Here is a 16745-nt window from a genome sequence, read left to right as displayed (position 1 = left end):
ATGGTTAAATAATTTTTAAAAACCCAACATAGTTAGAAACAAAAACGTCACTCTCAGTGAATGAGGTTGCAAAGTTATGCTGCTGCTAAGTCGCTTCAGTCGTGTCCGACTCTGTGCGACCCCATAGACGGCAGCCCACCAGGCTCCACCATCCCTGGGATTCTCCAGGCAAGAACACTGGAGTGGGTTGCCATTTCCTTCTCCAATGCATGAAAGAGAAAAGTGAATGTGAAGTCACTCAGTCGTGTCTGACTCTTAGCGACCCCATGGACTGCAGCCCACCAGGCTCCTCTGTCCATGTGATTTTCCAGGCAAGAGTACTGGAGTGGGGTGCCATCACCCTGTCCGAAAGATATCTTGCTTTGGTGTCAAATACCTGCTCTTTCTCAGAATATCCCATTGGTGAGTTTTGTTCTTAACGTTAGTGTTAGGCGAGTTTAATTAGAAACCTTGTGGTTTAGCTTCATTAAAAAAAAAAAAACGTGTATTTGGAAGCACTAACTAGATTTTGATGCTTAGTTCAATTCACTTCTGTTCTAGATGACATGGTTAGCGAAACAGTGGGTAAAACACACCCTCCTTGTAACTCCTTTGGTTAAAAGCGATGAAGGATGTTATAGGCGCCACTTCAACATCTTCCTTTCCCCAAGAACGTCCCCAGTGACTCCAGCATTCATTATCCCAATTCAATTAAGAAGACCTCTTGCACAGGAGATAACTGTTCATCTTCCCTTTCCAGCACATTCTCTGTAATCCCCAAGCTCCATTTTGCTTCATGGACCTAAGTTGTGGTTAATGGAACTGTGCTGTGTACCATGCAGTATTAGCACTGAATAATTTGGCAACCAAATTAAAGGAGGCAGCCAGAAGATTTTTATAGATTCATAGTGGATTAGCAGCTTTGGGGAGGGGAGAATGGCTATTGCTTGATAGTGGGACTTTCTTTCATGAGAGAATTCCTTGCAGATGTGAGCAGAAATGGCCTGGTCCCCTTTCCTCTGTGACGTTCATTTCACTTGTCCTTCTAGCCGCTCACCAGCTACTTCTAGGGAAAGCCAGCACCCGCAGGTTCTTGCTGCTGCAGGCTCAGGGCTGGACTCTGTCCTGGAGTCTTGTTGCTCAGAGTTGAGTAGTGTGTGCAGGAAACATGGAGACTGTGCTGTCTGCCTCCCGCAGTGTTGCCACTGGCTCAAGGGGTCTGGGTAGGTAAGACGGATGAGTGGGATTGCAGGACAGTAAGGTTCAGCCACCAGGGAGTGGCAAACTCATCTCTGATCCTCACACAAGCTAGATCAGATGTCTCTGTGTTGATGTTTTCGTATGCTGGGACAGGGATTTACTCGTGGCAGAGCCTGATGGAGTTTGGGGTGGAGCGGGGCCAAAAGACAGCATCCGATGAGTCTGAGATGGGAAGGGTGAGGGCCAGAAAGTGGGGAAGGCCTGGGAGGCTGGAGAGCTCAGAGGAGGCGGCGAGGCAGGGGGAGACTGGGAGCCTTAGACCCAGGTCAGGGGTCGGCGCTCATCAGGGGAGGTGTGAGGCCAACACAGAGAAGGCTTTTGAGAATCCTGAAGGTGGGGGTGGTCTGGACCCATGCTCTAGGAGAGGCTGCCAGCGTCCAGAGTGAGGCCAGGGAAGGAAGCAGGAGGAAGACAGTGAGCCAGTTTCTACAGACTCCGAGAAACGTGACCTTGGGGGTGGATATACTGATAGGAGGAAATGGAGTGACTGCAGTTGACGGCAAGGTCTTCACAGCAGGAGAGGTTCTGGAAGGTTCACTGGTTGGGCCTGATCTCTTCCTCAGATGATTGGGTTAGCCCAAAGCCCCTGTTAGTCACATTAATATCCCTACTTTGTTTCTGTTTGTTTCTTTAAAAATAATGTAACAACGATCATTTGAAATTAGCTTGTAGGCATGCAAATATTTCTTCATAACTTTCAGCTACTAATGTAGTGTGATCTGTTAGAGCACAGCTAAGAGTCATTAAACAATTAATTTACACAGCAGATTATTCATGCAGAATTGCCAATAAAATGAGCTTTAAAATACTATCATTTAAAAACTTGCTAAAATGAACCTTTGCAGCAAATCAGAAACCACTTCGGGACGGTGGTGGTTCAAGGAGTTAGGATGTGGTTCTAAGCCTCAAACCGTGTACCCTCAAAGACAGAGTATGACTTTTGCCCCTCGGCATTTCTGCTGCGAGCCTCAGGCCCTCTGGGCAGACCTGCTTTTCTTGCATTTGAGGGTTACATGGTTTGTGGCTTGCTATGTTCTCCCAGCAGGTGTAGACTTGAACCTGACCAGGGCCCCAGCCCGAATGCACTGTTCACAGAGTTGACTGTCCGTCTCATTAATATCTTTCTTCCTTAATGTTTCTCTTGGGGCTCCCTCCTTTCCTCCCTTCGCCCTCCCTTGGTGCTGTAGAAGCAGATGCAGTCGGATCCACACAAGCTGGACTTTGGCCTGAAGCCTGAGTTCCTGAGCCGTCCTCCGGGCCCCAGCCTCTTTGGAGCCATCCACCACCCCCACGACCTGGCGCGGCCTTCAACTTTGTTCTCCGCTGCCGGTAAGTTCAGAGGGGCAGGGGTGAGCTGGGAATGGTAGCTCTCAGGTAGCTAGATGAGTGATGTCTGAACTCTGGGCCACTGTTCGGTCACTCCCCCAAAACAGCAATTGATGCCAGTTTGCGAGGCAGCATCACAGCACATCTCCAGAGATGGACTGTTCTCCATGGATGCTCCCACTTCCATGAAAGAAGGGAAAAGACCCTCTCTCCCTTCAGGGACTCGTGTTGCTTCGGCATTAAACCACTGTAATTCACAAGTGTGTCAGATGCTATTGAGAAAGATCAAGAGAGCTTGCAAGGGTAAATCGGAAGAAAACAATGCCGCTGTCCCTGCCCACAGAATAGTCAGGGGTTTTGCACCGTGATGCTCAGTTATGCCCTGTGAGGATCTGAGGATAAACAGATACAATTAAGGTAGGTGCCACTGGTGTGGTCTGTGACAGAGAGGGTGAACTGCTTGGCGGCTGGTTTTCTCTGCTACAGAACTTAACATTCTTGCCTGGTTGGTTGTAATGATGCAGGAGATTTAGGGGACAGCATTTATTAAGCTCTGAGAGTACCCGCTCCCAGGTGCCTCTTAGGTGTGCCAGAGTGGGTCCCTGATCATCCCTGCATCGGGTCCCTGCCCAGTCCTGCTCCAGGAACATGCAGACGAAGGCAGCGGCCATCAGGAGTAATGGGTAAACGAGAGCCACCGTACTGCTACCAAAGTCTTTCCTAAAACTGCCTTCAGCGCACGGTGCCTGACCCAGGGCTCCCCTGGGTCGTGCTCATAAGTGCCAGTGCTGAGTGCATCCTAATGGTTGACCCCGTCCCCTCCTGAATGTCTTTCTCTGGACATGCATATTCAAGCAGCTCCCTGTTTCTAGTCCTGAGCGAATAAGTTTCACATCCATCCTGCCTGCCGCCTTCCTAGGCTTTTTATCCAAGACTCATTTTTGGTGGACCCAAGGCTCTTCTGTTCAGGAAGAAAGAAATACCCACACACTGCAAGAGACCATCATTCTAATGGGCCTTGTCCCCAAGGCAAGGGGACCCCACCCTTGAGGGCAGATGGAATTTGCTAAGGTCTTAGGTTTCTGTCATTTCTGTCGAGGGATAGGTTCAAAGGCTGGTTACCATGCCATCTGGGCCCTGAGACAGGGCTGTGTGACGAGTTTTTGGACAGAAACAGAGAAGTTTCTCCCTGGCTTCTATTTGAGCCCAGCAGATGAACTGGCTTCTTTTGCTTGGATAATTCTGGAACTCTGGGGCACCCCTGGGGACCCTGGGCTGAGCAAAGCTCGGATTTTCTTCGAAGCATTAATTAGCTTGTACTACACAGACAGGGTGCAGCCAAATTGTTATTTAGCTGGCAGCGCTGTCGAGGGCTAATGAACATGCTGGGCTGTCTTCACTCTGTGGAGGTGGGCGTCATACTTGCACTTCCTGAGTGGAGAATGCGTCACCATTGAGGGCTGAAGGGAGGACTCCTCTGGCACCTTCTGCCGCCGAGATGCTGCGGCTCTGTGTTCTCTGCTGCGTGCTTACCTCCACACCCCAGGCCCACAGGACCTTCCAGGCTGGGGAAGAAAAACGCAAAACATAAATAGGGTGTTGAAGGATCAACCCTCCTCCACTTAATCTGTGTTCCTGAAGGAATTTATACTTGGTAAACAAGACCAGGAGCTGACTGTGGCTCAGACCATGAACTCCTTATTGCCAAATTCAGACTTAAATTGAAGAAAGTAGGGAAAACCACTAGACCATTCAGGTATGACCTAAATCAAGTCCCTTATGATTATACAGTGGAAGTGAGAAATAGATTTAAGGGCCTAGATCTGATAGATAGAGTGCCTGATGAACTATGGAATGAGGTTCATGACATTGTACAGGAGACAGGGATCAAGACCATCCCCATGGAAAAGAAATGCAGAAAAGCAAAATGGCTGTCTGGGGAGGCCTTACAAATAGCTGTGAAAAGTAGAGAAGTGAAAAGCAAAGGAGAAAAGGAAAAATATAAGCATCTGAATGCAGGGTTCCAAAGAATAGCAAGAAGAGATAAGAAAGCCTTCTTCAGCGATCAATGCAAAGAAATAGAGGAAAACAACAGAATGGGAAAGACTAGAGATCTCTTCAAGAAAATTAGAGATACCAAGGGAACATTTCATGCAAAGATGGGCTCGATAAAGGACAGAAATGGTATGGACCTAACAGAAGCAGAAGATATTAAGAAGAGATGGCAAGAATACACAGAAGAATTGTACAAAAAAGATCTTCACAACCCAGATAATCACGATGGTGTGATCACTGACCTAGAGCCAGACATCCTGGAATGTGAAGTCAAGCGGGCCTTAGAAAGCATCACTACGAACAAAGCTAGTGGAGGTGATGAAATTCCAGTTGAGCTATTTCAGATCCTGAAAGATGATGCTGTGAAAGATGATGCTGTGAAAGTGCTGCACTCAATATGCCAGCAAATTTGGAAAACTCAGCAGTGGCCACAGGACTGGAAAAGGTCAGTTTTCATTCCAATCCCAAAGAACGACAATGCCAAAGAATGCTCAAACTACCGCACAATTGCACTCATCTCACACGCTAGTAAAGTAATGCTCAAAATTCTCCAAGCCAGGCTTCAGCAATATGTGAACCGTGAACTTCCTGATGTTCAAGCTGGTTTTAGAAAAGGCAGAGGAACCAGAGATCAAATTGCCAACATCCGCTGGATCATGGAAAAAGCAAGAGAGCTCCAGAAAAACTTCTATTTCTGCTTTATTGACTATGCCAAAGCCTTTGACTGTGTAGATCACAGTAAACTGTGGAAAATTCTGGAAGAGATGGGAATACCAGACCACCTGACCTGCCTCTTGAGAAATTTGTATGCAGGTCAGGAAGCAACAGTTAGAACTGGGCATGGAACAACAGACTGGTTCCAAATAGGAAAAGGAGTTCGTCAAGGCTGTATGTCACCCTGCTTATTTAACTTATATGCAGAGTACATCATGAGAAATGCTGGGCTGGAAAAAGCACAAGCTGGAATCAAGATTGCCGGGAGAAATATCAATAACCTCAGATATGCAGATGACACCACCCTTATGGCAGAAAGTGAAGAGGAACTAAAATGCCTCTTGGTGAAAGTGAAATAAGAGAGTGAAAAAGTTGGCTTAAAGCTCAACATTCAGAAAACAAAGATCATGGCATCCGGTCCCATCACTTCATGGCAGATAGATGGGGAAATAGTGTCAGACTTTATTTTTCTGGGCTCCAAAATCACTGCCGATAGTGACTGCAGCCATGAAATTAAAAGACGCTTACTCCTTGGAAGGAAAGTTATGACCAACCTAGATAGCGTATTCAAAAGCAGAGACATTACTTTGCCAACAAAGGTCCATCTAGTCAAGGCTATGGTTTTTCCAGTGGTCATGTATGGATGTGAGAGTTGGACTATGAAGAAGGCTGAGCGCCGAAGAATTGATGCTTTTGAACTGTGGTGTTAGAGAAGACTCTTGAGAGTCCCTTGGACTGCAAGGAGATCCAACCAGTCCATTCTGAAGGAGATCAGTCCTGGGTGTTCTTTGGAAGGAATGATGCTAAAGCTGAAACTCTAATACTTTGGCCACTCATGTGAAGAGTTGACTCATTGGAAAAGACTGATGCTGGGAGGGATTGGGGGCAAGAGGAGAAGGGGCCGACGGAGAACGAGATGGCTGGATGGCATCACTGACTCGTTGGACGTGAGTCTGGGTGAACTCCGGGAGTTGGTGATGGACAGGGAGGCCTGGCATGCTGCGATTCATGGGGTCGCAGAGAGTCGGACCCGACTGAGCAACTGATCTGATCTGATAGGAACTTAGGCAAAAAGCAAGGGATTCTTGGAACAGTTACTAGTAAATCCATTCCCACCCTGTTTATACTTCATTCTGGAGGGTAATCTTCTCTAGCGTAAGCAATATTGAAGTTTTCCCAAAATGGGTATTGGGTGAAACTTTGAACTGGTAAGTATAAAAGTAGACACACTTGTTAAATTCTGCCACTTTGATCTTACTGTTGGCACAAGTGCCTGAGATAAACTAAGGGGGCTTCTTCAGATGACCTTGGCTTACCTCTTGTCTAGAGTCAGGACTGCCTCCCAGAGTACTTGCCTCCTTAGCTGCACATCGACACACACGCCAGGTGGATGCCCTCAGCTTTTGGAAATATCATCCTTCCTTAATTCACATGTGCACACTGTCAAAAGAAGGATTTGAGGCTTCCCATGTGGCTCAGTGATAAAGAATCTGCCTGCCAGTGCAGGAGATGTGGGTTTGATCCCCTAGAGGAGGAAATGACAACCCACTCCACTATTCCTGCCTGGACAATTTCATGGACAGAGGAACCTGGTAAGGCTACAGTGCATGGGGTGTCAAAGAGTCAGACACAACTTAGCGAGTGGACAGCAGCAACAGAGGATCAAGGCCAAATATAAAGGAGAGGAAAGGGGAAACCAAAGAAAGAGAGCACTAAGGTAGACCCGAGTTCCCCAGCAGGCGAGGCAAGGAGTAACAGGAGGCTGTAGGGTGATCGGTGTCCTGGAGCAAGTGAAGAAACTAGCTTTTCCCGGCACCGAAGTTCAAGAGCCTGGAGGCCTCCGTCTCCCACAGCCTGACTCGACTCTCAGTGCGTTCCGTAGGGTCCGGCTTTAGCATCTCCTTCCTTGCATGTCTGTGACGGCTAATACGTTCTCAGGAAAAGGGATTGTGCAGAAGCCTAAGCAGTGCAGCCCAGAGTCCAGCTCTGTGGTGGCCACTCCTGTGCCCGGATTAGACGTTGTCTCTCAGACTGAAAGCCTCACCCCCCAGAGGTGTCTCTGAAGAAGGGAACCCGGGGCCAGATGCTGCCCCAGAGAGACTGAGTGCACGTGGCCACGGCTCCTAGTCCGTCAGTCAAGAGCCTTGCTTCCCGTTTTTCGCCCGGCCTTCCTCCAGACGTACGTGGCCGTGGAAGCCCTGCCCCACCGGCGGTGTTTTTCCGTGTTCGCAGTGCTGAGCGTCGGCATCAGTGAAAGGAATACCTCTCTTCGGTAGCGGCAGCCCAGCCAGGAAAGAGAAGAGGGGTTGAATTACTTTCCGCCTCCTGACAAGCACGTTTCTCTTTCCCCAAGTGTTGCCCAGGTAGACTTCAGCTGTGTTCTTACTGTACGTACTCCCAGCGGAGGTCTTAGGGGACCAGAAGCCAGTGGTATTATATTGGGTTGACCAAAAAGTTCGTTCAGGTTTTTTCCCATAAGAGTATATGGAAAAATCCAAATGAACCTTTTGGCCAGCGCCAGAGAAGTGGGCGTCCTCTGAAGTCTAACTCCATTGTGTCCAACTCTCCAGGTGCTGCACACCCAACTGGGACCCCGTTCGGGCCGCCCCCCCATCACAGCAACTTCCTTACCCCCGCTGCCCACCTCGGTGAGTTGTGTCCCTCATTCACGGGCATTGACGCGTGTGTCTCAGAAAACCTGCGTTCCTGCTGCACTTTCTGGCTAGCGGGCCATAGTCCTAGATAGGTCGCTTACCATCAGGAGATGGAGGTAACCTCAGAGATGTTTGAATCCAGGCCATCCATCTCTAGGAGTTCACCACCTCTTACACCGGGCTCTTCAAATAGGAGATCCGTGTGCAGTTGTGGTTCTGTGTGGAGTTACTCGGTGTGCAGAGGGGGAAGCCCTGGGACCTCGGGGAATCCACGTGTACAGCAGCCTGTCCCCACTGATGGGAGAAGACAGTGAACTCTTGCCCATAAAAGGGCACCCCGGAGGTGGAGAGAAAGACACCATGATGTAATGTAGAGACAGTATCTCTTATTTTTTAATCATTTCACAGCCCAATTCATATATCTCTTCCTAGTACAGGGGATTTATTCGTGGCCTTTATTTATTTGGTATTTTCACACGTGTACCAGCACACGCGGGCAACGGTACACCCAACCACAGGGTGTAGGATACGTGTGACCTCAGCCTTCCATTGGGAGATTTTAAGCTGCTATCTTAACTTCTGTTCCGTCAGAGCTTACAGGGCGCTTCCTGAGAGGAGGAGAGACAGGCAGGGAGGCATGTGAGCACACTGTGGCTTGAGTAATGTTCCCCACCCAGCAGAGGAGAGATGGGGGCCTTCCCTGACGGTCCCATGGTTAAGACTCTGAGCTTCTGCTACAGCGGCGTGTGGGTTTGATTCCTGGTCAGGGAACGAGGATCCCACATGTATGCAGCACAGTGTGGCCAAAAAGAGCACAGCACAGTTCCAGGAAATAGCCCCCACAGATATTTTGCTAACCCAATGCCCAGATCCAAAAGGGTGAAAAACCCTTTGGATAATCTGGTGGGAGAAGTGAGACAGATCGCGTCTGAGTATACACGTGGCAAGGGGCCCCCACTGCCTTCCCAGGAATCTGTGCTGCCTCACTCAGCGGAGTCCTACAGCCATGCCCTTCTTCCCAATCTCGTCTGCAGAGCCTTTTAATCGGCCGTCTACATTCACGGGCCTGGCAGCCGTTGGTGGCAACGCCTTCGGGGGACTTGGAAATCCTTCAGTTAGTGAGTACCTCTAGCTTTTTACAATCCACCTTAAACTGTCTCCTCTGATCTGTCGATGGCTTGAGACCTTTCTAGATGAAAGGAACCATGCTCTTGGGAAATAAATGTAGGTTATAGCATTGCCAAAGCAAGCCCAGTCAGTGGAGTTAGGTCTAAACCAACCTCTAGCACGCTGTTGATACATGCTCCTGAAGGTCAGGAAAGGTGGTCAGTTGAACACCACAGAGTTTGCTAAAGTTCCTCATTTCATCCTACGCCATCTCTAGCCACCCCGCGTTTAGCCACAGCACTCATTAGATGTGGGCTTCCCTGGTGGCCCCGTGGTAAAGAATCTGCCTGCAGTGCAGGAGACCCAAGTTTGATCCCTGGGTGGGAAAGATCCCCTGGAGAAGGGAATAGCAATCCACTCCAGTATTCTTGCCTGGAGAAACCCACGGACAGAGGAACCTGGTGGGATATAGTCCACAGGGTGGCAGAGAGTCAGACACAACATAGCGACTATACCACCACCACCCGTTAGACGTGAAGACAGCCTGTACATTGCATCTTGCTTCAGTGGAAGTGAGAAAACACGCTGAAGAACAGGAAACCATGCCAGGCTCAGGACAGCCCAGAGAGGGCAACATCCAGGAAGACTAATTTTCCACCACTGAGAAGTCAAGGGGCTTTCCAGGTAATCCAGCAGCTAGGACTTCACCTTCCAACGCAGAGCGGGGCTGTGGAGTCAATACCTGGGGGGCAAACATCAAAACAGAAGAAACAGTATTGTAACAAATTCAGTAAAGACTTTCCAGAAAAAAGGAGTCTGTCTAAAGTAGGGAGGGAGTTGCAGCTCTTCCGGTTCTAAACACCCTTTAGCCACTCAGTATCAGCTTGTCCTGTCCACACGTCCTGCCCGCCACTGCAGGAGACTTGAGATGCAGCTCCGTCCCAGGTCCTCGGAGCCTGGAGACCCTCCGTGTCTGACCCTGTCTGGCCTCTGCTAACGCTGGTTTCGGTCGCTGAGGCTGTGGACAGGGTAGCAGTCGTGTTACATTAACAGGGCTGTGGTGGGCAGAAAAGAACCGCAGATTCTACTCTGAACGGAGCTGTTAACCCAAGTCACACCATCCATGTCCACCCTCCTGCATGCTGGGGTCCTCTGCGTGCACCTGTCAGGCTGAGACCCTTTCCTTTCTAATCTCCCCTCTCCACCCCCGTCTGCCCCTTGGCCTTTGGTTAGAAAAAAAACAGGAAAAGCTGTGAGCTTACTTAACCTCTCCAGTGTAGGACACGTTCCTCTAATGAATCTGTTAATCTCCTTTCCTTTTCCAGCTCCCAATAATATGTATTCATTTTAACTCTGAATGCTGTTAAAAGTTTTTTGGTAAGTACCTTCATTACGGCGGATATATAATTTCTCTGAAACCTTTTTTGTTCTCCACTTCACCATTTCAGCACCCAACTCAGTGTTCGGCCACAAGGATGGCCCCAGTGTGCAGAGCTTTAGCAACCCTCACGAGCCCTGGAACCGGCTGCACCGAACGCCTCCGTCGTTCCCGACCCCTCCGCCCTGGCTGAAGCCAGGGGAGCTGGAGCGTAGCGCGTCCGCTGCAGCTCATGACAGAGATAGAGATGTAGATAAACGAGACTCCTCCGTTAGTAAAGATGACAAAGAAAGGTACGCAAAGAACCCGCTCTCGAGTCCCGATGGGGGAGCCCCCTCTGTGCCAAGTACCGGCCCCCCACCCCCGACCCCCCGGCCCAGCCTCGAGCTTCAGCTGTAGCCTCGGCCCCTCACGCAGCCGGGACGGCGCCCCCGACCCTCCTCCCCCCAACCACCGCCACGCCCTGAGCCCAGCAACCCTTGTCCCTCCGGCCCCACAGGGCCTCGTGACCACAGGCCAGCATCGCAATTCTAGGTCCAGTACAAAGCGAGCGAGTCCCGGCTCAGCAGCAGTGTCCACACCCAGCCCCCCCGCGAGCCCTAGTGTCTCCAAACAGAAACTGCTCTCCGAAAGGTAGTGAGCTGGAGCCTGGACCAGACACACACGGCATGAATCAGACCATATTTGCTTTCGAGTTCGTGCAGTCCATTGACTCATCCATAGGTTTTTCGCTCTCTCTCCCCCTTTTCTTTTTGTTTTCTGTTAGAAAGCCATGTTTTGCATCGTCTCATCATATTTTTCTCAAATTCTGTTCAAACTCAAATCCTGGGCTCACAGATGACCGCTAAGATTTTGCTAACCCATATTCAAAGAAACCTCACCAAGCAACTTGGGTTTCGTGTCACCAGCGGATAATTTATTTTACTAACCGTTTTTACCTCCTTACGTGGTAGTCCATGCCTCAGAAAGAAGTAGCCTTAAAGAGGAAAAACATCTGAGTTTTTTTTCTGAAGAATGTCATAAGCATTCTTGACAAGGCCTTCCTCCTGCTTGCCTCCCTTTCTTGAGGGTATTTTCAATTTGAGTGAATTAGCAAGGACTACATGAGATACATCGGACTACAGGATCTTCCCTGGTGGCTCAGACGGTAAAGCGTCTGCCTACAGTGCGGGAGACCTGGGTCAATCGCTGGGTCGGGAAGATCTCCTGGAGAAGGAAATGGCAACCCACTCCAGTATTCTTACCTGGAAAATCCCATGGACGGAGGAACCTGGTTAGGCTACAGTCCATGGGGTTTGCAAAGAGTCGGACCCGACTGAGCGACTTCACTCACACAAGATACACGTGTCGCAAGATACTCAACAACACTTCCCTTTGGGAACTGAAGTTTCCAGTACGATCCAAATCTTTTGTTTTTGTTTTTCTTGAATGTTGTGTGCATGTGTGTGTACGTGTTTTGTAGCGATCTAAAAGAATTTAACTTTAGAGGCTCTAAATGCAGCAGGTTAAGTAGCTGTTGCATCATAGGCCATCATGCTAAGTGATTTCTTTCTTATAAAAAGACAAGTTTTTTCCTTGGGAGAGCATGGTAAAAATCTCTCAGCCAATGGGAGGGCCATTTAGGACATCATGACATACAGCTCTGAGCTGCCAGAGCAGGTGCCCCTGGAGGGGCCACCCCTAGACCAGGAGCTCTCTAGATGAGCAGTCCCCAACCATTTTGGCACGAGGGACCGATTTTGTGGAAGACCGTTTCTCTGTGGACCCGGTGGCAAGCAGGCAGAGAGGGTCTCAGTTTTGTCTGCTACTCACCTCCGGCTCTGCTGCCCCGTTCCTGACAGGCCACAGCAGAGGGGTGCCAGCTCCAGGCTGGGGGAGAGGGAACCCCTGCTCTAGACGGCCTGTCAGTGAAGGAAGAGCAGGACTTGGCAGCTCACCTTTCTCTGTTTCTCTAGATGGACTCACAGTGGCCTTTTGGATGAAAGGAAATTCAAATACACTTTTCTTTATCTTACCTCTTAAAGATGCTCTTCTTCTTAGCCTCTGCACATTGTCTAGAAACAGAAACTTGTAGGGGCAGCCTTAATTCTCTCTGCGGGGCACCCTCACCCTCTGGGCCCCCCAGGCCTCCTGCTCCCCCCCACCACTTTCTGTCTCGGGCTGTCCCTCGAACACCCTGGTCTCGGCTCTCCATGTTCTCCCTCTCCTCTGTCACTTCGCATTGTGTGCCCTGTATTCTTAAACCCCCACCCCAGTTCACAGACGGAACTGGTTCTCTCCGGCCCCTTAGCTTTCGTGTCTCTGGACCTGCTGCGTCTTCTGGCATCAGATCCTGGCTTCTCCTTCCTAAGACAGAGGTGCTTTGTGCGACCCCAGTGTCCTGAAATTGGTTTCCTTTCGAGCCCCTCGGGGGCTGCATCTTGGTTGCCCCATACCTGCAGCCTTTACTCTGAAACCAGCCCTTCTTCTTGCTGTCAGGAGAGAGATTTTCCCGTGATCCTCGGGTTGTGCTCCCCTGCGGGCTCAGAATTGCCGTGTTGGAACTTGATTCTTCATCCTGAGAATCTAGACAGGTAGCCGCCCGGCCCCATCACTGACCTCATTGGTCGGTTCAGGTTTCTGAACGTTCTTCCTCCTGGTCTTGATTCAGGTCGGTGCCTCTTACATACACAGTTACGGCCCCTCACACTCTCCCACCCCTCATCCCTCGGGCTTCACCCGCTCAAGCCTCCTCTGGAGTCTAGGCCAGTCAGGTCAGGGTGGCCGGCTGGGCCTCACCTCAGGCAGCCTGCTGGCAGCCCAGCTCACCTGCCTCCCGGTGTCCCATCTCCTCCGCAGGGAAAGCGTCGAGAAGAGACACTCCAGCCACCCCTCTCCAGCCCCCGTCCTCCCGGTGAGCACCCTGGGACACGGCCGCAGCTCCGGCGAGCAGATCAGGGGGCATTTGAGCACCGAGGCTCGCGAGAAAGACAAGTGCAAGGACAGGGAGCGGGAGCACTCGGAATCGCGCAAGGATCTGGGCACGGATGAGCACAAGGCGAAGGAGGGCCCCCTGGCCGAGAAGGACGGCCATGGCCACGAGGGCCGCACCGCGGGTGAGGAGGCCAAGCAGCTGGCCCGGGTGCCGTCGCCCTACGCGCGGGCGCCCGCCACCGACAGCGCCCGGCCGGGCAGCGCCGCCAGCCGGGACGCCGAGCCGCGCAAGGGCGAGCCGGCCTACGAGAACCCCAAGAAGAGCGCCGAGGTCAAGGTCAAAGAGGAGCGCAAGGAGGACCACGACCTGCCCCCCGAGGCCCCACCGACCCACCGGTCCTCGGAGCCGCCGCCCCCGCCGCCGCCGCCCAGCTCCTCGGCCGGCGTGCACCCGGGGCCCCTGGCCTCCATGCCCGTGGCCGTGGGGATGCCCGGGATCCACCCCATGAACAGCATCAGCGGCCTGGACAGGACTCGCATGATGACGCCCTTCATGGGCCTCAGTCCCATCCCAGGCGGGGAGCGCTTCCCGTACCCCTCCTTCCACTGGGACCCCATCCGGGACCCCCTGAGGGACCCCTACCGGGAACTGGACATTCACCGCAGAGACCCGCTGGGCAGGGACTTTCTGCTGAGGAACGACCCCCTGCACCGGCTCTCGACGCCCCGGCTGTACGAAGCCGACCGCTCCTTCCGGGACCGGGAGCCGCACGACTACAACCACCACCACCACCACCATCACCACCACCCGCTGGCGGTGGACCCGCGGCGGGAGCACGAGCGCGGGGCGCACCTGGACGAGCGCGAGCGCCTGCACGTGCTCCGCGAGGACTACGAGCACCCGCGGCTGCACCCCGTGCACCCGGCCTCCCTGGACGGCCATCTGCCGCACCCCGGGCTGCTCACGCCAGGGCTGCCGAGCATGCACTACCCGCGTATCAGCCCCACAGCGGGCCACCAGAACGGACTGCTCAACAAGACGCCCCCGACGGCGGCGCTGAGTGCGCCTCCCCCGCTCATCTCCACGCTGGGGGGCCGCCCCGTGTCCCCCCGCAGGACTACGCCCCTGTCCGCCGAGATCAGGGAGCGGCCTCCCTCCCACACGCTGAAGGACATCGAAGCCCGGTAAGGAGCGGACAGGACGCCCGGCGGGACACACAGGCCCGCGGGCCGCGTGGCGCTGGACTTGCGGGCCTGCCCTCCGCGCGCGCTGGCCAGGCCCGCGTCTCCAGTGCGGGTGGGGAGCCCCCAGCGCTTCCCTGTGTATAAAAAAAAATTTATGTATAGACTCGGTGCAGATTTTGAAATGTTTTTTGTATATTCTCTGTTGAAATTTTTCAGATCTTTTAGCCGATTCATACGTTCTCATGTCTCCCCACTCTTGGTTTGTCATATAAAACTTTGATTTGAACCAAAACAGTGAAGATGACAACACAACACCCACGCGGTGATAACTGGGGGGTGGGGAAGCCGACAAGAGTCCACACCATCCACCGTGCAGAGAGCTCTTTGGGGTGAGAAGGGACGGCCATGTACATAGTTATGTAAAGAAAAAAAGGGTGGGGGGGGGCTTGTTGCTTCATGAGCTAATGGTTCATATATGCAAAAGGGTAAGATGAAAGCTTTACTTTGTACAGATGTAAATAGATAAAGATTAAGTAACATAATACATTAATACTTCTTAAAATGTGCTATTTGCAGACTTAATATCAGCGAGCACAGCCGGCTTCGGCTGTGTTCCCCATGTATTGTTCTAGACAGCTAAACCCTTCAACTATGCAATGAATGTTAGGGCTTTTCACAAAAGCCCGCCTAACTCAAAGGAGCCTTTTCAAGTCCATTTACAACATACTTAAGGTCATATTTTCCCTGAACAAGCACTTAACGTGATATGACTGTTTTCCTTGCTTGTTTTTTCAAACAGAGAATAATACCTGATTTTGCAAATTGGACCCCCAGGCTGAAACTTTGCATCTGAAGTTGCTGCTTGTGGGCCTTTGGGTGCGTGTAGGGGCGGGGTGGGCAGAGTGCAGCCCTGGAGAGACCAACCAGAGCCAGGGAGGATGGGAGTGGTCAGATGCCAAAATCAGGGGACACAAACAGGCCGCCAGCACCTCGTCACCATCTGTCACGTGATTTCACACACCCCTCATGTGGGAACCATGCGTTTTTCAGTTTCCTATCTGTACACCCCTTCTCATTCTGTAATGAGATTCAGTTGTACCCAAACAGATCCTGAAAGAAAGCTTCGCGTTTTCTCAGATGATGGATATGTTTTCACTGTATTCAATAACTGATGAAGTTCAGGAGCACGTTCCCTAGCATGACTCACCACGTTCCTGTCGGTAACCCAGTCCAGGAGGAGCCAGAGCAGGTCAGCTTTGTGGGGCGGGGGAGCGTTGCAGAGGGCGAAAGGCGGCAGGCAGAGAGACGGTCTTGTGTGTGCGTGTTTTTGAGTTTTGCATCAATCTTACTGTCTCTTCATGATACTTTTATCATACAGTCAGCCTCTTGTCTACCTAATTTGGAGAGAATATGACTTTACTAGCAGAGATACAATATATCTTGTCTACTGGACTGTAAAATATGTGTATGAAATAAAATTAGTTCCATTTGGTCTTCTAGTATATTAAAGTGCTATCTGACGTTGTTATCCTGTTTTTGCAAAAAAAAAAAAAAAAGTTAACTACAGACCATTGTTTCTAATAAGCAGAGAGATCTATTTTAGTAGTCAACTGAAGGTTTAGTTGTGAGTTTCAGATTTTGTGAATTCCAAATGTTGTGCAGTGTTTTTTTTTTTTTTTTTAAGACAACAACTAAAAAGGAAAAAAAAAATCCAAGGAATATGTACACTGGAACCGTAGTGGTAGCTTTCAGTATTGTAAAGAGATTGTTCTATACAGACCTTTTTGCTGTTCCTCCTGTATGTAATAAAGTCCTTTCTAGATCCTATGTGAAAAGAAACGTGAAGCGACTTGCGTCTTCAGCATGTTCTCATCGGCGGAGCCTTCTTGTGTTATGTAAACTGTGCCATGTTATTAAAAAATGTGAACCAAGCTTCCAGCTGCCTGTTTGTGTGGGGTGGCCACCTTACCACAGGGACGAAGCCGCGCCTGTGAGACAGGCCAGGCCCTGGAAGAGAAGAGCCTTGAAGCCTTGAGTGCGGACGGAAGGCTGGCCGCCCTCTCTGACACACGTAGCCTCTACCGGTTAGTTTCTGTAGACGTCTGCCCTCCATACGACCAGGAGTATTTGGTTTGATTGCATGTTCTGAGTCCTGGGGAGGTGATTTTGGATTT

General features: G+C 51.0%; 1 protein-coding gene across 10 annotated transcripts in view; it reads left to right on the top strand.

Annotated features, from left to right (window-relative positions):
• Positions 1–16502, top strand: part of AUTS2 (activator of transcription and developmental regulator AUTS2) — a 1221294-nt gene extending 1204792 nt beyond the window's left edge. For all 10 annotated transcript variants that reach the window (XM_061402554.1, XM_061402555.1, XM_061402553.1 and 7 more), the window contains 5 exons: positions 2427–2568; positions 7905–7982; positions 9023–9106; positions 10544–10766; positions 13312–16502. In XM_061402554.1, coding sequence (XP_061258538.1) covers positions 2427–2568; positions 7905–7982; positions 9023–9106; positions 10544–10766; positions 13312–14575 — 1791 coding nt within the window. In that variant the 3' untranslated portion in view covers positions 14576–16502. The remainder of the gene's footprint in view (positions 1–2426; positions 2569–7904; positions 7983–9022; positions 9107–10543; positions 10767–13311) is intronic.
• The last annotated feature ends 243 nt before the right edge of the window (positions 16503–16745 follow it).

The sequence above is a fragment of the Bos javanicus genome, chromosome 25 (assembly GCF_032452875.1).
Source record: "Bos javanicus breed banteng chromosome 25, ARS-OSU_banteng_1.0, whole genome shotgun sequence".
NCBI lineage: Eukaryota > Metazoa > Chordata > Mammalia > Artiodactyla > Bovidae > Bos > Bos javanicus.
Note: the sequence above shows the minus strand (reverse complement) of the source record. Positions and strands in the feature narration are given on the sequence as shown.